Source organism: Somniosus microcephalus, chromosome 28 (assembly GCF_052327205.1).
Source record: "Somniosus microcephalus isolate GS21.2 chromosome 28, FLI_Smic_1.0, whole genome shotgun sequence".
Classification (NCBI taxonomy): Eukaryota; Metazoa; Chordata; class Chondrichthyes; order Squaliformes; family Somniosidae; genus Somniosus; species Somniosus microcephalus.
In genome coordinates this window covers 36,372,679-36,397,019 of record NC_141014.1, presented here as the reverse complement: position 1 = coordinate 36,397,019, position 24,341 = coordinate 36,372,679, and the positions used below count along the sequence as shown (strand labels likewise).

Sequence of the window (24,341 nt, the reverse complement as noted above, 5' to 3'; positions counted from 1 at the left end):
CAGCCTAGATTTATATGTTCAAGTCTTGGGAGCTTGCCTTGGAATCCATAAGCTTTGAACTTCCAAGCTACAAGGTCATCAGAGTAAAGAATGCGGCGGAATAACAAACGTGACCTCTAAGTGGCGCAGCCTAAAATTAGGTAACAGCTGTCGAATGGTGGGCGTGAGGGGGAGGAGAAGGTATACCCTACTCCTAAAATCACACAGGGCCATCCAGTGCCGGCATCTGCCTCTGGAGTTTGGCCGAGAGCGGAGATTAATGTTAGCACTCCCCCTCGTGACTGGACCAGGTACGGCAGCATTACGGTCATCGGGCCTGAAAGTCTACGCACTTACCTGCTGGCTCCGGCCCTGGGCCTCTCCACTAGGAAATGCGCAGAGGCCCAGGTATTCCAGGGGCGCAGGCGGTCCGCAAACGTCCCTGGGATCACGTGGGCCATGGGGAACCAATCATAGAAGGGAATCCCCATTCACATTTTTGACAGGTCTCTACACACGGATCTGTCAAAAGTATGAATGGGGATCACTTAAAAAAGTTAAAAATTAAATAATTTTTTTTAAATCACGTATTTAAAACTAGTTAAAATAGCATTAAATTAAATATTTTTAACAAATTTAATTTTTTGAAAAACAAAATTCAATTACGGGTCTAAAGATAAGCTTACCTTTTCTAGAAGTATTTTTTAAATTATAAATGATCGAAAACATTTATTTTTTAAACTCTTACGCTGGTAAAAAGCAGGTCTTACGCAGGCGTAAGATTTTTAAAGGTTTTCAGCGGGCGGAGGTTGTGCAGAAAGCGGAACTCTCCCCCCGCGGAGGCCCTTCTCCCGGGCAGGCGGAGGATCTGTCAAGAGGATTTCAGTGCTTGCCTGAAACTGGCACTTGCGAGGCCCCTATGGGCGCGTACACACCTCGCACGCACCAGTGGGGGGGGGGGGGGGGGGGGGGGTGGTCAGAAAATCCAGCCCAATATTTCCTAAACGGTTCCTGCGTCACCAGAATTTCTAACCAGGGCTGCACTTGTTGAAGTGCGACTACAATCAGCGGTACACAAGAATACCGATCGACAAGAAAGCCTGATCGAACTGGGAACAACAGCGTTGTCACTCACTCATATTTCAGTAAGGTGTAGCGAGGTGGGCATGTGCCATTTATGTACAACATTCTGCCATATACAGGAAACTCTTTTTTATCCGGCACCGACGGGACCGGGATGGTGCCGGTTGATCAAAAAGTTCGGATTACAGAGAGGTATACTTATCAAGGTAAGAGAGCCCCGTACACGGCCACAGGTGCAGGAGCCCCGATTACACGGCCACAGATCCAGGAACCCGGGTTACACGGCCACAGATCCAGGAACCCCGGTTACACGGCCACAGATCCAGGAACCCCGGTTACACGGCCACAGATCCAGGAACCCCGGTTACACGGCCACAGATCCAGGAACCCCGGTTACACGGCCACAGGTGCAGGAGCCCCGATTACACGGCCACAGATCCAGGAACCCCGGTTACACGGCCACAGATCCAGGAACCCCGGTTACACGGCCACAGATCCAGGAACCCCGGTTACACGGCCACAGGTCCAGGAACCCCGGTTACACGGCCACAGGTCCAGGAACCCCGGTTACACGGCCACAGATCCAGGAACCCCGGTTACACGGCCACAGGTGCAGGAACCCCGGTTACACGGCCACAGGTGCAGGAACCCCGGTTACACGGCCACAGGTGCAGGAACCCCGGTTACACGGCCACAGGTGCAGGAACCCCGGTTACACGGCCACAGGTGCAGGAACCCCGGTTACACGGCCACAGGTGCAGGAACCCCGGTTACACGGCCACAGGTGCAGGAACCCCGGTTACACGGCCACAGGTGCAGGAACCCCGGTTACACGGCCACAGGTGCAGGAACCCCGGTTACACGGCCACAGGTGCAGGAACCCCGGTTACACGGCCACAGGTGCAGGAACCCCGGTTACACGGCCACAGGTGCAGGAACCCCGGTTACACGGCCACAGGTGCAGGAACCCCGGTTACACGGCCACAGGTGCAGGAACCCCGGTTACACGGCCACAGGTGCAGGAACCCCGGTTACACGGCCACAGGTGCAGGAACCCCGGTTACACGGCCACAGGTGCAGGAACCCCGGTTACACGGCCACAGGTGCAGGAACCCCGGTTACACGGCCACAGGTGCAGGAACCCCGGTTACACGGCCACAGGTGCAGGAACCCCGGTTACACGGCCACAGGTGCAGGAACCCCGGTTACACGGCCACAGGTGCAGGAACCCCGGTTACACGGCCACAGGTGCAGGAACCCCGGTTACACGGCCACAGGTGCAGGAACCCCGGTTACACGGCCACAGGTGCAGGAACCCCGGTTACACGGCCACAGGTGCAGGAACCCCGGTTACACGGCCACAGGTGCAGGAACCCCGGTTACACGGCCACAGGTGCAGGAATCCCTGTTGCACGGCCACAGGTGCAGGAACCCCGGTTACATGGCCACTAATATACAGTAAAACGTACTTGAACCTACTCCTGAATTTTGCCAGTTAAGAGAGATTTCCGGATATTTAGATGCCGGTTAAAAGAGAGTTTCCTGTACTAAGATCTTGTTCTTCCAGACTTGCCTTGTGTCTGGAGAGAGAGCATGCTGAGTTATCTAACACAAGGGGAAAGTATTGGTGGCTGGGGCTCTGTTGCTAGTGGTTGTGATGGAGGGAGATTTGAGGCGCGGTCAAGAAGCCTAGAGGCACAAAATTAAACATTGCGCGAGTGCAATTTTTTCTGATCGAAACTGGCACCAGTATGGTAAATAAACCTAATGTCAATGAATTAAACTAGCAATGAGCAATCAAGCACACTTATTCGATACACTTACACTCGGAGTGGCAGCAGGGACGTTGGGGTGGGCTTGCTGCGGTGCAGCGCTGGTTAGCAGCTGGCGGCCGGAAGTCGTGTTTGATCGGAGTGCTTGCTGCACCGGCGGAGAAGGTCGACTGACGGGGACGATCGGCTGCCCGACGGGCGTCGGCACTTGCTGCGCCGGCGGGGTCTGTCCGCGGCCAGGCGTGCTGGGTCCGAAGGGCGGGGGCTGCTGCTGCCTCTGCACGGGGGAAGGCAGTTTGTTGACGGCAGTAGGTTGCTGGACGGGCATTTGCTGGTATAGAGTGGCGGGCTGCTGCCCGTTGTTCGGCGGCTTGGCAGCTCCCTGAGTATGGCCCTGAGGCTGGTGGACCTACATTGAAAGGATTCAAATTGTAGAGATAAAAAGAAAAAAAAAGCTGCACATTTTTCTTATTCGTTCATGGGATGTGGGCGTCGTTGGCAAGGCCCGAATTTATTGCCCATCCCTAACTGCTCTTGAGAAAGTGACGGTGAGCCACCTTCTTGACAACTGAGTGGCTTGCTAGGCCATTTCAGAGGGTAATTAAGAGTCAAGCACATTGCTGTGGGTCACGAGTCACGTGAGTCACATATAGGCCAGACCGAGTAAGGACGGCAGAGTTCCTTCCCTAAAGAACATTAGTGAACCAGATGGGTTTTTATGACAATCCGGTAGTCTCGTGGTCACCATTACTGACGTTGCCTCCGCAAGATCCTGCAAATCCATTGGCAGGATAGGCGCACCAATGTCAGTGTTCTCGCTCAGGCCAGCATCGAAGCTTTGACCACGCTCAATCAGCTCCGATGGACGGGTCACATCATCCGTGACTTAAGAAAACTACTAGGCACTTGGTCTAAGCGTTAAACAAAGCTTTAATCAACTGTTTTACAACATGGAGGTCTAGTTGTGTCCTTCACTAGTTCCTGTTAAGAATGTCCTGCGCAAGCTGGGCCCGTGCCCGAGTATTTATACTCGCCCTGGACAGTGGCACCCATAGGCCACTCAGTATTATTTCATAAGTCTTTCTTTCATGAATGACTGATTTATGTCAGTCTGCATGCCCGATACGAGACTCCCAAAACAAGCGCTCTACTCGGAGCTCCGACACGGCAAGAGAGCCCCAGGTGGGCAGAGGAAACACTTCAAGGACACCCTCAAAGCCTCCTTGAAAAAGTGCAACATCCCCATCGACACCTGGGAATCCCTGGCCCAAGACCGCTCAAAGTGGAGGAGAAGCATCCGGGAAGGGGGCCGAAACACCTCGAGTCTCTTCGCCGGGAGCAAGCGGAAGCCAAGCGCAAACAGCGCACGTCAACCCAAGCACCCCACCCACCCGCCCCTTCAACCACTGTCTGCCCCAACCTGTGACAGAGACTGTAGGTCCCGCATTGGACTCATCAGTCACCTGAGAACTCATTTTTAATGTGGAAGCAAGTCATCCTCGGTTCCGAGGGACTGTCCAAGAAGAAGATTACCGACGCTAGCTTTTTATTCCAGATTTGTTTAATTAACTGAATTTAAATTCCCCAGCTGCCGTGGTGGGATTTGAACCTCCAGCATCCGCAAAGAACAATTCAGCTGCCGACCCAGAGAACCCAAATTTTATTTACTAGAAAGGTACCGGGGGGGGGGGGGGGGGGGGCGGTGAGGAACTTCTGTTATGTGAAGAGACTGGAGAAGCTGGGATGGTTCTCCTTAGAGCAGAGATGGTTAAGAACATTAAAGCCATAGGGAAAGTACAGCATAGATTTAGCAGGATGAAAACTTGAGCCATGAGGAGAGTTTTGAGATACTGGGACCATCTTCCTTGGAGCAGAGATGCCTAAGAGGGAGATTTAATTATCAAGGATTTTGACAGGGTGATGAGAGAAAATTTATTCCTGAAGATGTCCTAAAACACATCCCAGCCAATGAAGTATTTTTGGGAGTGCAGTCACAGAATCCCACAAACAGTAATGAGATAAACGAATAGTGGAATAGACACTAAGACACTGAGGAGAGGGGTTAGGAGAAATGCCTGGAAGTTGTTGGAGAACTGGATGCTTTGTGACTCAGCCTCCACAGCCCCTTGGAGTAGAGGATTCCAAAGATTCACCACCCTATGAGTGAGGAAATTAATCCTCATCTCAGTCTTAAATGGCCGACCCCTTATTCTGAGACTGTGACCCCTCGTTCTCGACTCTCCGGCCAGGGGAAACAATCTCTCAGCGTCTACCCTGTCAATCCCCTTCAGAATCTTATATGTTTCAATGAGATCACCCCTCATTCTTCTAAACTCCAGCAAGTATAGGCCCAATCTACTCAATCTCTCCTCATAGGCTCATTGTGAGGATACACCGGGAGAAAAACAAAAAACAATTTCTAAATAGCTAACTTACTTGTACTCCGTTCATCTGTGGCAGTAATAGCACCTGACCTATGAGCTGCTGCTGTTGTTGCATCTGCACAATGTTCCCTTGTTGCACCACTTGCACTTTCATCTGCTGCAGGTACCTCCCATTAGCGTTCGGCATTGCTGCCGTTGGCCTCACCAGCTGAACAGCTTGCTGCATCCGTGTCTGTCCACTCACCGGGGGCCAGGGCGGCGCTGGATGAGGCTGGCGCATGAGAACCTGCTGCGTGTTCTGTTGCGGAGGGGGCTGGCGGGGGGGTGGGAGCTGTTGCTGTTGGTAACTGGGCGGTGGAAGTCGATGGGAGGGCTGCATAGGTACATGGCCGGGCCAAGAGTTTCCCTGGGTCGCAACCATTCGATTGTGAGGCTGGTGCTGGGGGACGGGCGGGTGCTGGGAGAGGGGTGGGTGCTGGGAGGCGGGCGGGTGCTGGGTGGCGGGCGGGTGCTGTGAGGCGGGCTGGTGCTGGGAGGCGGGCGGGTGCTGGGAGGCGAGCTGGTGCTGGGTGGCGAGCTGGTGCTGGGTGGCGAGCTGGTGCTGGGTGGCGAGCTGGTGCTGGGTGGCGAGCTGGTGCTGGGTGGCGAGCTGGTGCTGGGTGGCGGGCTGGTGCTGGGCGGCGGGCTGGTGCTGGGCGGCGGGCTGGTGCTGGGCGGCGGGCTGGTGCTGGGCGGCGGGCTGGTGCTGGGCGGCGGGCTGGTGCTGGGCGGCGGGCTGGTGCTGGGAGGCGGGTTGGTGCTGGGAGGCGGGTTGGTGCTGGGAGGCGGGTTGGTGCTGGGAGGCGGGTTGGTGCTGGGAGGCGGGTTGGTGCTGGGAGGCGGGCGGGTGCTGGGAGGCGGGTTGGTGCTGGGCGGCGGGTTGGTGCTGGGAGGCGGGTTGGTGCTGGGCAGCGGGTTGGTGCTGGGAGGTGGGCTGGTGCTGGGAGACGGGTTGGTGCTGGGAGGTGGGCTGGTGCTGGGAGACGGGCTGGTGCTGGGAGGTGGGCTGGTGCTGGGAGACGGGTTGGTGCTGGGAGGTGGGCTGGTGCTGGGAGACGGGCTGGTGCTGGGAGGCGGGTTGAGGACAATGGCCAGACATTGAGGGATGCTGAACTGGAACATGTGCTGACAGCGTTGGAGGAACTTCAATCACAACATTGCCTGTTGGGAAATAAACCACGTGTGAAAATGTGTTTATATTTATCAAGGGACTGATTTTACAATATTACAATTACACAAATCTACACATTGCAACAATAACAACTTGTATTTATATAGCACCTTTAAATAGAAAAATGTCCCATGGCGCGTCACAGAAGTATTATCAAACACCGAGCTACACAATGTTAGGACGGGTGAGCAAAAACTAGGTCAAAGAGGCAGGTTTTTAGAAGCGTCTTAAAGGAGGAGAGAGAGGCGGAGAGATTCAGGGAGGGAATTCCAGAGCTTAGGACCAGGCAGCTGAAGGCACGGCTGCCAATGGTGATGCGATTAAAAATCGGGAATGCACAAGAGGCCAGAATTGGAGGAGCAAGATCTTGGAGGATTGTAGGGCTGGAAGAGGTTAGAGATAGGAAGAGTGGGGGGGGGGGGGGGGGGGGGGGATGTGTTGCCAGACCGGGGACCAACGTAGATCAGCCGAGCACAAGGGTGGTGAGTGAACGGGAGTTGCTGCGAGTTAGGATACCGGCAGCATAGTTTTTGGATGAGTTCAGGTTTATGGAGGGCGGGAGATGGGAGGGCCTGTCAGGAGAACATTGGAAGAGTCAAGTCTAGGGATAACATATTATACAGGAAACTTTGGTTTATCCGGAGGTTGTATGTCCGGAATACTCGATCTAACGGCAAAAATCAGGAGCCATTTTCCATAAGTTTTTTTAGTTCTCGTTCTTTTTTTTTCCCAGTCAGGCACTGCAAGGTCTGTAGCTATAGCAACAGCTTCAGCTAGAGACGCTTGCAGCTGCAGCCGACTCTTTAGCAGCTGTTGCTAAGCAACGGTGTTTGTTGTCAGATACGGAGATGAAAACCTCCGTATGCTTCAACATTAACTTTGTATGTCTGGCAGTTTTGATAGATCGGCAACACGCCGGTCCCGGATATCACAAAGTTTCCTGTAGCATTAGTTTGGGAGATCTGAACAAGTCTTCCATTTTGACCAGCTACTTACCAAAGTTGGCCGCGTTCTTAGTCCAGAAGGCAGAGTCCCAGAGAAAGGTAATAATGTCGTTCTTCAACTCCTCCGTGTTAACCTTGGATTGCAAGCCTCTTTGCAACTGAAAGAAGATCTGTGAAAGCGAAGCAAAGATCCCCTGATCAACCAAGTGTCCCAAATAGTGATCATCCGGGCTCAAAAGTTAATCCTTATATCTACAGCGCCTGACTGATTATTAATGTACAGCAGAGGTTCCCAAACTTTAATTACTGCGTTCCCCCTTCCAGATCTACCAGCTGCCCACGTACCCCCTACCAGCACACAATGTTAATATAAGAACATGAGAAATAGGAGGAGTAGGCCATTCGGCCCTTCGAGCCTGCTCCACCATTCAATGAGATCATGGCTGATCTTCTGCCTCAACTCCATTCACCGGCCCTATCGCCATATCCCTTGATGCCCTTACTAGTCAGAAATCTATCGACTTCTGTTTTGAATATACCCAATGACTGAGCCTCCACAGCCCTCTGGGGTAGAGAATTCCAAAGATTCACCACCCTCCGAGTGAAGAAATTTCTTCTCATCTCAGTCCTGAATGGCCTACCCTTTATCCTGAGGCTGTGGCCCCTGGTTCTAGACTCCCCAGCCAGGGGAAACATTCTCCCAGCATCCATCCTATCAAGCCCTGTAATAATTTTGTATGCTTTAATGAGATCCCTTCTCATTTTTCTGAATTCAAGAGAATACAGGCCTAGTTAACTCAATCTCTTCTCATACGACAGTCCCGCCATCCCAGGAATCAATCTCGTGAACCTTCGTTGCACTCCCTCTATGGCAAGTATATCCTTCCTTAGATAAGGAGACCAAAATTGTACACAGTACTCCAGGTGTGGTCTCACCAAGGCCCTATATAATTGGAGTAAGACTTCTTTACTCCTGTACTCAAATCCTCTTGTAATGAAGGCCAGCATACCATATGCCTTCCTAATGGCTTGCTGCACCTGCACATTCACTTTCAGTGACTCATGTACAAGGACACCCAGGTCCCTTTGAGCATCTGCATTCCCCAATCTTTCACCATTTAGGAAATACTCTGCCTTTGTTTTTTTCTACCAAACTTTGCATTTATCCACATTATATTCCATCTGCCATGTTCTTGCCCACTCACTGAGCCTGTTGAGATCCCCTTGAAGCCTCTTCACATCCTCTTCACAACTGACACTGCCACCTAGCTTTGTATCATCAGCAAATTTGGAAATGTTACATTTAGTCCCCTCATCCAAATCATTGATATAGATTGTGAATAGCTGGGGCCCAAGCACCGATCCTTGCGGTACCCCACTAGTCATAGCCTGCCATCCTGAAAAAGACCCGTTTATCCCTACTCTTGGTTTTCTGTCTGTTAACCAACTCTCAATCCATGCTAGTATATTACCCCCAATTCCATGTGCCCTAATTTTGTTCACCAACCTCGTGTGGGACCTTATCGAAGGCCTTCTGAAAATCAAAATACAGTAAATTCTTGTTTAAATCGCAATTAATCATCCGGAATACTTTAATAACCGGCAAAATAGATAACCGCTAATCTTGCCGAATCCATCCAGTACTCATTTTGCCGAGTCCGAGTCTCGCGCGGTGACAGAGTTAGTCAGTGGTTTTTATTTTTGTTCGTGTTAAAAATGGCCTACCTCTCGGTTATCCAGAATTTTTCATCAACCGGCACCATCCTGGTCCCGTAGGTGCCGGATAAGAGTTTACTGTACACCACATCTACCGATTCCCCTTTGTCTACTCCACTAGTCACATCCTCAAAGAACACCAATAGGTTTGTTAAACAGGACTTCCCTTTCATAAATCCATGTTGACTCTGCCCAATCTTTAGTTTCTAAGTGCCCAGTTATTGCATCCTTTATAATAGATTCCAGCATTTTCCCAACTACTGATGTGAGGCTGACAGGTCTGTAGTTCCCCATTTTAACCCCTTTAAACCCAAGCACTGTACATTGGTACACCTTGAAGTAAATTAACTACTTTATGTAACAAATTCCCAGTTTTAAAGTTTTGTTCAAGTAGCCCATTATAAAAATGGAATAAATAAGAACATACGAATTAGGAGCAGGAGTCAGCCATACAGCCCTTCGAGCCTGCTCCGCCATTCAATAAGACCATGGCTGAGCTTCGACCTCAACTCCACTTTCCCGCCCGATTCCCCAGATCCCTTGATTCCCCTAAAGTCCAAAAATCTATCAATCTCAGCCTGGTATATACTCAACGGCTGAGCATCCACAGCCCTTTGGGGCAGAGAATTCCAAAGATTCACAACCTTTTAGTGAAGAAATTCCTCATCTCAGTCTTAAAAGGCCGACCCATTACCCTGAGACTGTGACCCCTGGTTCTAGACTCTCCAGCCAGGGGGAAACAACCTCTCAGCATCTACCCTGTCAATCCCCCTTCAGAATCTTATTTGTTTCAATGAGATCACCTCTCATTCTTCTAAACTCCAGAGAGTATCGGCCCAATCTACTCAATCTCTCCTCATAGGACAGCCCTCTCATCTAAGGAATCAATCCCGAGAACCTTTGCTGCACCGCCTCCAAGGCAAGTATATCCTTGCTTAGGTAAGGAGACCAAAACTGTGCACAGTACTCCAGTTGTGGTCTTACCAAAGTCCTGTACAATTGCAGTAAGGCTTCCTTACTCTTGTAAGCCAACCCACTTGCAATCAATAAGTAAATAAATAAAATCCACCATTAGACAATTTCTGCTGCGTAACCCCCGGAGATGCATCACGTACCCAGGGGCACGCATACCAGTTTGGGAACCCCTGCTGTACAGGAAGGTTTAACAGACGGCGGCCTCATCCCATGCACTGGGTTAGGATGTTTCCTTAGCCTTTAGCTGCTCTAACGTACAAGTCAATTAGGCTTATACTCGCTGGAGTTTAGAAGAATGAGAGGGGGTCTCATTGAAACTTATAAAATTCTAACAGGACTAGACGCAGGAAGGATGTTCCCGATGGCGGGGGAGTCCAGAACCAGGGCTCACAGTCTAAGGATAAGGGGTAAGCCATTTAGGACAGAGATGAGGAGGAATTTCTTCACCCAGAGAGTGGTGAACCTGTGGAATTCTCTACCGCACAAGGCAGTTGAGGCCAATTCATTAAATATATTCAGGAAGGAGTTAGATATATTTCTTAAGGCTAAAGGGATCAAGGGATATGGGGAGAAAGCAGGGACAGGGTACTGAATTTGGATGATCAGCCATGATCTCATTAAATGGCAGAACAGGCTCGAGGGGCCGAATGGCTGACTCCTGCTCCTATCTTCTATGTTTCTATGTACGCAGGAGTGCAATGTGCAGGCAATAATAAGAGCAATAATCACATCAACTTGCCCCTTGTGGTTTCATGGGTGAAGGCACAGCACAGCTGTGATGGGACGGTTGCCTCTCAACTTGCAGGTATGATGTAATTTTTAGGGTACTTTAACGAGACGTCCCCTCTAGCCACAGTCTTGCTGCACCTCCCTTGAGCTGAGCTCGCGTCCCCCGAGAATCAGAAGCAGCGCCTCAGCCCGGACTCTGCATTAACTAATCAGGTTTCTTTACTTACAGAAATTAAGCAAGTAGGACATATACAGAAGAAGAAAAAGATAAAGAAAGACTTGCATTTCTATAGAGCGCCTTTCACCACCTCAGGACGTCCCAAAGCGCTTTACAGCCAATGAGGTACTTTTGGAGTGTAGTCACTGTTGTAATGTGGGAAACGCAGCAGCCAATTTGTGCACAGCAAGCTCCCACAAACAGCAATGTGATAATGACCAGATCACCTGTTTTAGTGATGTTGTTTGAGGGATAAATATTGGCCCCAGGACACGAGGGAGAACTCCCCTGCTCTTCGAATAGTGGCCATGGGATCTCTTGCGTCCACCTGAGAGAGCAAACGGGGCCTCGGTTTAACGTCTCATCCGAAAGACGGCACCTCCGACAGTGCAGCACTCCCTCAAGCACTGCACTGGGAGTGTCAGCCGAGACCTGGAGTGGGACTTGAACCCACAACCTTCTGACTCACAGGTGAGAGAGTGCTGCCCACTGAGCCACGACTGACACTTGGGGAAAAAAAGAGCACAAGCTTATGTACAACGGCAGCAGTTAAGCTGCCTCATCTTTTAAAACTACATTCTGCTCCTGGACGAGGAATCTTATCAGTGCCCCTTTAGCAACAGAGTCCCTCAAGTGGCGTAATCCACATAGTGCAGCATTTCAATCCTAGGCGACTTCACATATATGTTGGCATTGTCTGATTCTGGGACAGCTGTGTCCACACAGTGCCTACAAACATACTTTCTGCTCCAGCACCATTCTAACCACTGAAGTAGCAATCTGCGCAGATAAGACGGCGGTTAGGCTCTTCAATTTTTTTTACATACCAATTTCTTGCAGAGCAGCAGGGCTGTGCAGTTATCAGTGCTGATGGCCCACGAGGCAAATTTTAAGACGTGGTCCATTTGCCGGTACAGTTTGGACATGGACAGGTGTTGCTGCTCCAGCTTCAGCTGTCGCTCTTCCGCCAACCTCTGTCGAAGAACAAAGCAGAAGTTAAAAACTTGCAAGTATGTCTATCACTTGCCCGCCCGCTCACTAAGAGGGCAGGCATGAGATCTGACCCCTGACACCTGCTAACGCAACCTGTAACAAATCCCTCTCCCGCCCGGGGGGGGGGGGGGGAACACCTTAGATAATTGCAAGTATCACAAACGCACCAAGGAGAGAATTAACGGCATAAACTTGTGTCCTGTAACTTGGGGAGGGTGCAGACCTACAGAAGGTTATAAGCATTCGGGCCTATCTGTGGGTTAGGTTGTCAGAAAACTGGCACAGACTGAGTGGTTTAAGATCGGAGGGGGAATAAGACAAAAACTAAACTTCTAACTAGAGTTTAAACAAGAGTGAACTTACATGCTTGATTGGTACCCCATCCACCACCTTAAACATTCACTCCCTCCACCACCGGCGCACCGTGGCTGCAGTGTGTACCATCTACAAGATGCAGTGCAGCAACTCGCCAAGGCTTCTTCGGCAGCACCTCCCAAACCCGCGACCTCTACCACCTAGAAGGACAAGGGCAGCAGGCACATGTGGTACACCACCACCTCCAAGTTCCCCTCCAAGTCACACACCATCCTGACTTGGAAATATATCGGCCGATCCTTCATCGTCACTGGGTCAAAATTCCTTCCTAATAGCACTGTGGGAGTACCTTCACCACATGACTGCAGCGGCTCAAGAAGATGGCTCACCACCACCTTCTCAAGGGGCAATTAATGCTGGCCTTGCCAGCGACGCAGACATCCCGTGAATGAATAAATAAAAAATATTTTGTGACAGCTTAACACGGAGGGTGTCTGCCCCCTTCTCTGGAAGGTTTCAACTCCCACTGTCATACAGTTCAATGGCGCGTCAGCCCTCCAAGCCCATTCTTATGTATTAGGCTGGGCAGCAAGTGTCGACGGGCTAATCTATTGGGGGCGGGGGGGGGGGGGGGGCGGATATCACAGCCAAGCCTGACTCTGTCCTCAATAGACATCCACTCGAGCATTTTCAGCCAGAGCCACTGGCAAACAACTAGGAACGAGCACCCTTGCTGGGGTTTTTCCACTCCCAAGAAAGGGTGCCGAAATCAAAAGGAGCACTCCAACCAATATCGTGGCTAGTCAGCTAACTCCGCACAGGCCGGGGTTCAAATCTGCTACTTTCTGCTCCGCATGACTCAGTGCTATCGCAGGCTGTACGTTCCCGACTAAGCCACTGGGGAGGCAATGCTTTGAAATGGCAGCGATAACCACGATAACTGGAACAATATCAGTTGTGTAAGCACTGCGGTTACCTCCACTCTCTGGATGAGCGTCTTGCCCCGTTTATTGAGTTCTCTCATTATCTGCAGGATGGCCATCTTGATCTCAACCTGGACCTTCTTCTGCATGTCCTGAACATCTCTTAACCTGACGAGTGAAATCAGAACCACTTTGATTCCAACAGTCAGAACACACCTACAACAATGTGCTGTTACCCCCCCCGCCAGGTTATTTTGGAGTCTATAGAATAACTAAACCCTCACAGCAAGATGGAAAGTCAGCAGAGGGAAGCAGGCTCATTAACACCCTGCTGTAACAGGTTGTTTTTGGTGCCATTTTAGAGAGGTGAGCTTGTGCACAAAACAAGGAAATGTTCTCTTCCTGCCTTGAACGCTTTGCAAACACAGGACAATGCTTTGAATAAACAGAAGGTTACATCACAGAACAAATATCCTCTACGAACTTATTTTTTTTTAAACTATTAGCATTCATACCCAAGTTAAAGTCTCTTTTGTCCCCGCCCTCCAAAAACTAGGTTGCTTGTTTAGCTAAACCCCTGTATGATTTTTAAGATGAACAAGAAATGGGACAAAAAGTTCAGTCTCGACACCCTCTGCCATAGCTTTCAACCTGCAAACGGTAGGAATTTTCTTCAGGTTTGAGCCTAGAGAGCGAGTGTTAGCAGGCGACTAAACTACGGGGGGGGGGGGGGGGGGGGGCATATCATATCATCCGATGTCTACATATACTCTTTTTAGCAGGGACTCTCACTGGAAAGCAAATCAGGACTGGGAACCCTGCTTTATTTATCCTCTCTCTGTCTCATGGGAGTTGAACCAATTGCAGTGTCCAGCCTGAGTCAGCGGAGACCTTGGGGCTGTCGCACCTGTGTAGCTTTAGTATTACATAGGGCGATGCTTTTACTCACTTGGTTATCGGGGATTTTGTCCCCCCCACAAATTGGCCTGGGTTTTTTGTTGTTTTTTTGCCTCTCCCAGGAGATCCCATGGTTTCGGGTGGGGTGGGGAGTGTATACTGTGATACACAAGGTGTCACCAATCGTGTGGGGCAGGCTGGATGGACCCGCTGATTTTTTTTTTTTGGGTACGCGGCCCATTCAAATTACCGCGGTTTTTTTCCCCCCCAAGTATAAAGCCACTGAGCGGCCTGCGTGAGAGTTCCCGGTTGCTGCCCGGCCTAATGGGAACATTGGCCAGCGGGTCTTTACCTGTCCGCCATTGCTCGTTTGACATAAGGTCTGGAATGGCAGCTATAATGAACCTTTGTGGGTCGCGAGCCACGCTGATCGCTGCTCCTTTCCTCAGTGGTGCTGTTTAATGTCGGGACTCCCCAATTAAAGCAGGCGTGTGCCTCCCAATCAGGCACCTGAGGTAACAGCACTGCTTGGTGACAGCGCTCCTCCAGCTCCAACGGGGCAACGTACCTGGTGCGGACTTGCTTGGTGGTCACTTGCAGCTGGGTTTTCTTCTCCGTCAGCCTCTTCACCAGGTTTTCCAGTGTCATTTTCTGGTTCTTAATGGCTTCCTCTAGAAACTGGTACCTGGAACACAAGGAGGTTTCGACGTCGTATCTTGTGAATGTAATTTTGTGCACTGCTCGCTGAAGAGAACCAAAAGCCTCCCTCTGCTCATACATATTCTAACTGCTTACTGAAGGTTAAATCCCTACTCTTGCATATAGATACATACAAATACACATAGAAACCTAGAAGATAGGAGCAGGAGTAGGCCATTCGGCCCCTCGAGCCTGCTCCGCCATTTAATGAGATCATGGCTGATCATCCAAATTCAGTACCCTGTCCCTGCTTTCTCCCCATATCCTTTGATCCCTTTACCCTTAAGAAATATATCTAACTCCTTCTTGAATATATTTAATGAATTGGCCTCAACTGCCTTCTGTGGTAGAGAATTCCACAGGTTCACCACTCTCTGGGTGAAGAAATTCCTCATCTCTGTCCTAAATGACTTACTCCTCATCTTTAGACTGTGACCCCTGGTTCTGGACTCCCCTGCCATCGGGAACATCCTTCCTGCATCTAGTCTGTCTAGTCCTGTTAGAATTTTATAAGTTTCAATGAGATCCCCTCTCATTCTTCTAAACTCTAGCGAATATAAGCCCAATCGACCCAATCTCTCCTCATACGTCATTCCTGCCATCCCAGGTATCAGTCTGGTGAATCTTCGCTGCACTCCCTCCATGGCAAGAACATCCTTCCTCAGATAAGATGACCAAAACTGCACACAATACTCAAGGTGTGGTCTCACCAAGGCCCTGTACAACTGCAGCAAGACATCCTTGCTCCTGTATTAGAACCCTCTCGCTACGAAGGCCAACATACCATTTGCCTTCTTAACCGCCTGCTGCACCTGCATGCTTACCTTCAGCGACTGGTGCACAAGACACCCAGGTCTCGTTGCACTTCCCCTTCTCCCAATCTATTGCCGTTCAGATAATAATCTGCCTTCCTGTTTTTGCCACCAAAGTGGATAACCTCGCATTTATCCACATTATACTGCATCTGCCATGCAACTGCCCAATCACCCAACCTGTCCAAATCATACTGGAGTTTCTCGGCATCCTCCTCACAGCACACACGCCCACCCAGCTTTGTGTCGTCTGCAAACTTGGAGATATTACATCTAGTTCCCTCGTCTAGATCATTAATATATATTGTGAATAACTGGGGTCCTAGCACCGATCCCTGCGGTACCCCACTAGTCACTGCCTGCCACTCGGAAAAAGACCCGTTTATTCCAACTCTTTGCTTCCTGTCTGCCAACCAGTTCTCTATCCAAGTCAGTACCTTACCTCCAATCCCATGTGCTTTAACTTTACACACTAATCTCTTACGCGGGACCTTATCGAAAGCCTTCTGAAAGTCCAAATACACCACATCCACTGGTTCTCCCTTATCTTTCCTTCCACCTATCCAATCTAATCTTGAATGTTGGCGTAGTTTGATAGTCAAGGACGTGAATTCCAAAGCCTCAGCGCTTTCTCATTCCACATCTTGAGGCTCAGTACGCTATTCCTTAAATACATTTATCTTGCACATTCAGCATTATAGTTTTCAAGATGTTTGTTTATCCTGACTCTCTCAGCAACACTTCCCAGTTAACTTCTTTCAGTTCATCCCTCATTGATCTAAAGTTTGCCTTTTTTAAATGTCTTAACTAATTTGACACCTAATGCACCTCATTCTGTGCTTAGCGCTGATGACTGCCAGTGAATAATACATTAGGCATCCGTAACAGTGCCATTCAGTGGCAACAATTGCATACTAGGACAATGGTCTGCACAGCAATGATGCAGCCCTGGGTTTAAAAGAAAGATTTTGTGCAGGTTTGGACCGAAAAAAGAAACAATGGTCATCAACTTCATTTCATAAGAACGTAAAAAATAGGAGCAGGAGTCGGCCATACGGCCCCTTGAGCCTGCACTGCCATTCAGTAAGATCATGGCTGATCTTCGACCTCAACTCCACTTTCCCGCTCGATCCCCATATCCCTTGACTCCCCTAGTGTCCAAAATCGATCACAGCCTTGAATGTACTCAACGACTGAGCCTCCACAGCCCTCTGGGGTAGAGAATTCCAAAGATTCACCGCCCTCTGAGTGAAGAAACTCCTCCTCATCTCAGTCCTAAATGGCCGACCCCTTATCCTAGTTCTAGACACTCCAGCCAGGGGAAACTATCTCTCAGCGTCTACCCTGTCAATCCCCCTCAGAATCTTACATGTTTCAATGAGATCACCTCTCATTCTTCTAAACTCCAGAGAATATAGGCACTCAGTCTCTCCTCATTGGACAGCCCTCATATCCCAGGAATCAATCTAGTTGACCTCCTCCCGTCGTGAATGCGCTGACGTGCAGAACTATGCTTCGCCAATAAAGTGGTATTTCCGGTCCCTGTCCTTCAGCGCCACCTGCGTCACGGACTGTACTTTCCCCCCCAAGGTCCAGGGAGCTCCAAAGTGGCAGTCTAAAATTGTGGCTCTATTAAAACAAACGGATGAATGTAGCTCCTTTCTGGTAGCGATACCCCTGGAATATCTTTGGAGGGAAGGACAGCCAAAACAGCGGGTCTCCGACAAACAATCAGTATCTATTGTGCGTGCATTTGGTTTATTTCTCCCTCATAGCATGTGCAATATCTCACAAACAACTGAAGGGATTAATCAGTGCTTATTCAGCTGAAGAAATTAGATATTCCAACAGGAGGGGGGGGAAGATAGGCAGACATCTGGGCACGGTCTATTTTCAACTGTGCACAAATCACAAGTAACCAAGAACAATGATCACAAAGTTCTGCAATGTGCCTTCATGTGCAGAAGCAGGAGGCGAGTGTAGGGAGCAAGAATGGTTGTGAACGGAAGCAAGTCCCCCCCATACCTGTGATCTTTGTGCGTGAGCAGCTGGCAGTCTCGGCAGGTGAGCGTGTCGCAGGTCTCACAGAACAGCTTCAGGGTCTCCTGTCTGTGAATGGAGCAGAAGATCGGCCGTTCGCAGTTGGTCCTCCCATCAACTAGGTGGATGAGAGCGAGAATCAGAGCACGACAAAACAAATTCTCCATCCCACATTACTGAAGATGGCCTCCCCAATCAGAAGTGAACACCATCGATTGCCGAGCTCTATAAATAATTGCAAGCGCTTTCCTTTTCTGACCAACTGAACATTTTAAACTCACAAATGCTTCAATTGTAGCACCACGGTGTTTAATGCAAAAACTAGCTCTTCAACCGATTGGCTGGTTAGTTAAACCTAAACCAGTCACCAAACCAAAATGCCATTATTCGAGATACTGAGGGCACAAGGTTCGACAGCTGAAGAGCGCTATGAAACTGCCAACACCCGATTGGATTACAAAAAATGATGCGCTTCCGCTCTGCAGCGATGTCACTGGGTCGACTTACACTGTACAGGAGATGAACATGCCTGGATTCAGCAAGACATTAACATGTTGCTGTGCGACACACCAAGGGGGCACACTTAACTAGGAAGTGGTTGGTTCGATCAGAGTCGGCTGTGCCCCAGCAGGTTTACAGACGTATTTCCTTTCCCTAATTTTTCAGTGACCGGGTTGGCTATCTGGTGGCAAAAGGATGGAGCCACCCGGCGGCGATGCCTCATGTTTTAATATTCTGCCAGCATTCACCGTCTCAGCTCCCGCACAAGGAATTTAGGCAAGATACGGGAGGGCTCCTGTGGAACTGTATCCCAACAGGACTCGGTGGTTTCGAAAGATGAGGAGGAAAGAAACTTGGGGGGGGGGGGGGGAAATCTCTTTCCGACTCACCAAGCTTAACACTACAATCCCAAAGAAGTTAAACAGCAGCTTCATAGGACTGGCTGGTACCATTCCAGCTCCTTGAACACAGACGCGCACACTCAGGTCGGCCATTTAGAACGGAGATAAGGAGAAGTTTCTTCACTCAGAGGGTTGGAATTCTCTACCCCAGGGGACAGCGGATGCTCAGTCGTTGAGTATATTCAAGGTCGCAAGCGATAGATTTTTGGACTCTTGGGGATCAAGGGAGATCGGGAAAGTGGAGTTGAGGTCGAAGATCAGCCATGATTTTACTGAATGGCGGAGCAGGCTCGAGGCCTACTCCTGCTCCTAATTCTTAGGTTCTTACAACAGCAACTTGTATTTTGATCGTGCCTTTAATGTCGTAAAATGTCCCAAGGTGCCTCACAGGAGTATTAAGAGACAAAAAATTTGACACCGAGCCACATAAGGAGAAATTGGGGCAGGTGACCAAGAGCTTGGTCAAAGAGGTAGGTTTTAAGGAGCGTCTTTGAAAGAGGAAAGAGAGGTAGCGAGGCGGAGAGGTTTAGGCAGGGAGCGCCAGAGCTTCAGGCCTAGCCAACAGAAGGCACGGCCACCAATGGTGGAGCGATTATAATCAGGGATGCTCAAGAGGGCAGAATTAGAGGAGCGCAGATATCTCGGGGGTTGTGGGGCTGGAGGAGATTATAGAGGTAGGGAGGGGGCGAGGCCATGGAGGGATTTGAAAACAAGGATGAGAATTTTGAATCTCATTTCAAGGTGGAGAGCGATACGAGGAAGTGGTCAGAGATGGCCTTATCTGCGATTGACACGACGAGAGATGGCAAGGTCGAGGGGGTGGCCGTGAATATGGGTTGGGGAGTTTACATGGAGAGAGAGATTAAGGGAGGATGGGAGGCTAGTGAACTCAGAGGAGAGAGCGCATGATGAATTGAGATGGAGGTTGAAATCACAGAAGTCGCTCGGTGCAGAGGCTGAGGGAGGAGAGCAGTGAAGATATCTCGGTAATAACATTCTTATGGTACTTGGGTGGGCGGTAGAGAACAAGAATTTTAAATGAGAGGTGAGAGGGGTGGAATAAGGTGAGATGCTCAAAGGAAGAGAAAGTGCCGGAGGAGTAGGGGGACTGACCAAGGTGCGATTTGGTGATGAGAGCCACACCGTCACCACGGCGGTCTGAGCGGGGCAAGTGGTGGAAGGTATAGCCAGGTGGGGAGGCGTCATTTAAGGGTAAGGTGTCATCACCCCTCAACCAAGTTTCCGTCAGGGCCATGATGTCGATGCAATCATCCACGACAAGCTCATGGATGGCAAGGGCCTTGTTCGCAAGTGAACGGACATTCTGGAGGGAGATGCGGAGAGGGTCGGTGATGGCTGCCCCACTGCCAGCGTCCACAGGGTCAGCACTGGGGGGGGGGGGGGGGGGCGGGGAGGAGTTGGATTGGGAGGAGATTGACAAGATTTGCCCCCAGTGGGCACACTGAGCGAGAAGGTCAGCGGCCACTGACCCACCTATTCCATGAGCCTCAATTTTGTTAACCAGCCTTCTATGTGGTACTATGTGGTACTTTGTCAAACGCCTTCCTAAAATCCATGTAGACAACATCCATTGCATTCCCTTCATCAATCCTCCGTTACTTAATCAAAAAATTCAATTAGATTAGTCAAACATGAAGTTTGGAACAAGATAATCTAGAATTCTACTGCTGAATGCTTTTCACAGTCAAAATGGCCAGTTTGAAAATGTCACATGTTACACTTCATTGTCAGCCCTTCCACCAGATGGCATAGGTTAGCTGCTGCACACAGCTAACGTTCAACCTGTAACATTTTATTTAATTCGTTCTCGGTGTGTGGGCGTCGCCGGCAAAGCCGGCATTTATTGCCCATCACTAGTTGCCCTCGAGAAGGTGGCGGTGAGCAATGCGCCCCGTAATTCTTTTTGGGTGCGCGGCTCCTTTAAGGTTGCTGTGCGGCCCCCGTTCACAGTTCCGCGCAGGCACGAAACTTAACACCAAGAAAGGCCGGCGGCCCCCGCGGGACCGGCGGAGAACTACGCGGGCGTGCAGCTTAGTGGGAACGTTGGCCCTTTTCTTCCAACGGCTGCAGTTCGTGCGGTGAAGGTGCTGCCATAGTGTCGTCAGACAGGGAGTTCCAGGATTTTGACCTGGCGACCATGAAGGAACGGCCGAGGTATGTCCAGGTCGGGACGGTGCGTGACATGGAGGCGATGGCGTTCCCACGCGCCTACTGCTTTTGTCCTGCTAGGTGGTGGAGGTCGAGGCTTTGAGAGGTGCTGTCGAAGAAGCCTTGGCGAGTTGCTGCAGTGCGGCCATCGAGTATATATGATAAAAGCAGGGAGATCAACTGGGATTTTTACCCTAAAACTGGAGGTTTTAAACAAGTTTTTTTTTTAAATTCAGGGTTTTAAACTTTTATTTTTTAATTCTATTAATTAAAAGTCCAAAGTTAAAATATTTGAAATTAGTAACTCAGATTGAGATTCTACTTTAAAATAAGAGTTAAATATTAACCTCCTAATCTGTTTCTTGTCGTAAGGAACAAGCAGAATTCCATGCCCTGGTGGTTCAGTGGGTATTGTATCACATGCTGTGGTAATATGTCAAAGTATCCCAGATTCAATTACTTGCCCTGAAATCAGCCGAGACACTTCAATTATACGCTCAGTGCCCCTGAGTCAAAGAGGAGCAAAAAGGTCACCCGAGGTTCCTGCTCCTGCTCACTGTAGAAAATGACCCTTGCTGGATAGGACTGGGCTTGGCTGTGAAGAGCTGCACGGCTGAATAGGCTGCCAAGATTCTCAGTCCATACCAACGGCAGAAAAAACAGCAGCTTGGGGGAGGTCCATGAGAGCTACAGGAAACTTTGTGCTATCCGGAGGTGAGCTATCCGGCAATCTGGAGCCACCGGCAAAACTCAGCAGCCGTTTTTTATTCTTTTTGTTTGTTTTTTTTGCTTTGTTTGAACAGTCAAGCTGTGCAAGGTCTGTAGCTATAGCAACAGCTTCGGCTACAGTGCTTTAGGGACACACCCGAGTGTTTAGAAGCTGTTGCTAAGCAAGTGTTTGTTGTCAAATACGGAGATAAGAATCTCCGTATCTCTCAACATTAACTCTGGAGAGTACGGAAGTTTTGAGGCAACGGCAGCAGCTCAGTCCCGTGGGTGCCGGATCGCACAAAGTTTCCTGTACATAAACCCAGCAAGAGTCAGAGCCTTCAGGAGGGGGTGAGGGTGAGAATACCAAGGTCAAGGAAATAGAAACAAGAAACTGTGAAGGCAGCAAGAAGTAAAATAAAAAGGCTAAACTGATCTTTGGCTGCTAATATGGCTGGCGCCCACAATGTTACACCTTGCTGTTAGAAACAATGTAAGGCAGAGTGCAGAAGTTATACAGACAATAGGCGATCAGAAAACACATTACCGTGATTGCAAACGCATTACCATAATGTTTAGGTGATCAGGAACCCATTACCAGGATATTTACTTAACTGTAACCCATTCAGTAAAATGTGACTTCTTTATTTCAAACTGCCAGGCCAGGAAATCAAATTAACTGTATACGTGCACAGCTCGGGATTGGTGCAGACTGTACGATGTGTTAATGTCTTCTCAAATGCAAGTATAATAATGTAACACACTGTAAGACAAACTGCTTGCTCTGTTGGATTCGCAGACTCTTGCAGGAGTCGGTGTCGATATATCAGAGTAAGACTCCGTGGATAATAAATCGTTTGAATTCTCCAGTTGTTCGACTCAGTGTTTACTGAACCAGACTGAGGGTAAAAGAATCCGTTCTAACATTTGGTGTCAGAAGTGGGATCTCAACGGACAGTCACCGAGAGTTTGCGAACGAAGAGTTGAATTGTCTCGGACGTGGAGAGAGGAAATGGGCCCCCGACGTAAGTAGTTTCCTGTACTACCTCGGTTTTCCTCTGATTCCGCCAGTCTGACGACGAGTCGGCCAATCGCTAACTCCCGTGTGGTGTCCCGCCGAGATCCAGGTCAGTCTGGCGAATACTGGAAGGGATAGGTGTTTAGGTCAGTGATCAGATATCACTGAGGGTCAGTGATCGGATATCGCTGAGGGTCAGTGATCGGATATCACTGAGGGTCAGTATACGTACTGAGGGAATAACTAGGAACTGTGTAAACTTAGAAATAAGCACTTGTGTCAGGTAACGCGTCGACCTCGTATCTCACTTGGCCTGCCTAGGCTCTGAACAAGTTTAAAACGTGTAAAGTTCACAAGGGGAGTAAGATGGGCAACTGTTTAGATACCACGACTGAATCGGGTAGCGCCTTACAGACCCTTTGTGAACAACATCCTGACAAAGCGAAGCAACTCAGACAGTTGTCGGGAGGATTGAATAAGAAATTAGGAAGTGATCAATGGCCACTAGGAGGAACTAAGAATCTAGATGCCGCTAAAAAGGCTCAAGAACTAATTTGGAAAAGTAACAGGGGCACCACTGCCAAAGAACTAATTGCCCTATGGAGACAGTACTGTCAGGAACTGAAAGAAACTTCCTTGTTAGCAAGTTGGCAGGATAATGCCTTAAAATTAGGAATAGCACTTACAGGGGGAGGGGTAGTCAAATCAGTAGAGGTATTGAAAAAGGAATGCGCTCATGAGAAACGCTCAAAACAGGAGCCTGAAAAGACCACGAGCGAGCCTGGAAAGGCTGATAAGAGTGGATTACGTAATCCAATGGTTGGCCTTGCCTTGACAGAGGGAGATGGTGATGATGATTTGGACGAATGGAATCACAGGGCTCAGGTTGTTCCCCACGCTCCCCCCGGTACGTTAACATCTATCCCCCGGTGGCACCCGCACCAGCTGCACAAACCCCCGCGCCGACACCTCAAGTACCTGCCAGTGCCGTTTCCCCGCCGCCGTCAGTCACGGTTCAAGTAAATAATCCCCCGCCGGTCCAGATGGGAGACCAACAACCGGGTCCACAGTATACCGACCCTGTTGCCTTTTACACCCGACTCAGGACTAAGAATAATCAGCCCCCGACGCCACCCTCCCCACCCCAACCCAGTCCATCAAGGTCACGAAAACGGAGAAATCAAAGGCAGATGATTCAAAGTCAGAGACTAGAGAGTCAGAGCCAGAGTACCCTCAAGGCTTTAAGGTCCCTTTTAGAGTGCCGGGACCATAGTGACATTGACAGTGGAGATTCAGGAGACGACTTGTCATCCCTGGAATCAGAATCCGATACCGAGAGACCCGCCAGACATAAACCGACACCCCGGCAGTTGCCGGTGAGACAAATGCCTAACCCTGCCTTTAACGCAAATATTCCAGTGGCCGCCGATAACCCCCGAACCATAGGTATCTTCTACCCCTGGAAACCTAACGAGATAATGGCTATCTTAACCGGGATGCCAGATAGGAAGAAATCCCCCACCTTGTTTGTAGAATTCCTCCGGACTACTACACTCGTCTATAATGCTGAATCAAGAGACTTATGGGCGTTAGTACAGCAGATCTTGACTCCCGCCGAACACGCAAGGTTTTTGGTTAACCTAGGCTTTGAGGACCATGCCACATTAGAGGCTCAACACGCACAGAGTGCTGCTCGTGAACGCGCCATACTCACTGCTTTAACCACCACCCTGCAGAAACCCATTGATATATCCAAGGTGTTGGATACTAAACCACGAAAGGGCGAGGGAGCAGAGGAATTCCTAGAGAGATTCTCTGAGGTATATCGGAGTCAGTCAGGAGATGCTAATTACCGG

General features: G+C 49.7%; 1 protein-coding gene across 3 annotated transcripts in view; it reads right to left on the bottom strand.

Annotated features, from left to right (window-relative positions):
* LOC147099556 (uncharacterized) overlaps window positions 1–24,341 on the bottom strand; it is a 115,097-nt gene that overhangs the window by 28,073 nt on the left and 62,683 nt on the right. For all 3 annotated transcript variants that reach the window (XM_085969800.1, XM_085969801.1, XM_085969802.1), the window contains exons 4-10: window positions 17,674–17,806; window positions 14,706–14,822; window positions 13,294–13,408; window positions 11,837–11,983; window positions 7,425–7,542; window positions 5,271–6,418; window positions 2,887–3,243 (exon numbers count right to left, since the gene is read on the bottom strand). In XM_085969800.1, coding sequence (XP_085825926.1) covers window positions 2,887–3,243; window positions 5,271–6,418; window positions 7,425–7,542; window positions 11,837–11,983; window positions 13,294–13,408; window positions 14,706–14,822; window positions 17,674–17,806 — 2,135 coding nt within the window. The remainder of the gene's footprint in view (window positions 1–2,886; window positions 3,244–5,270; window positions 6,419–7,424; window positions 7,543–11,836; window positions 11,984–13,293; window positions 13,409–14,705; window positions 14,823–17,673; window positions 17,807–24,341) is intronic.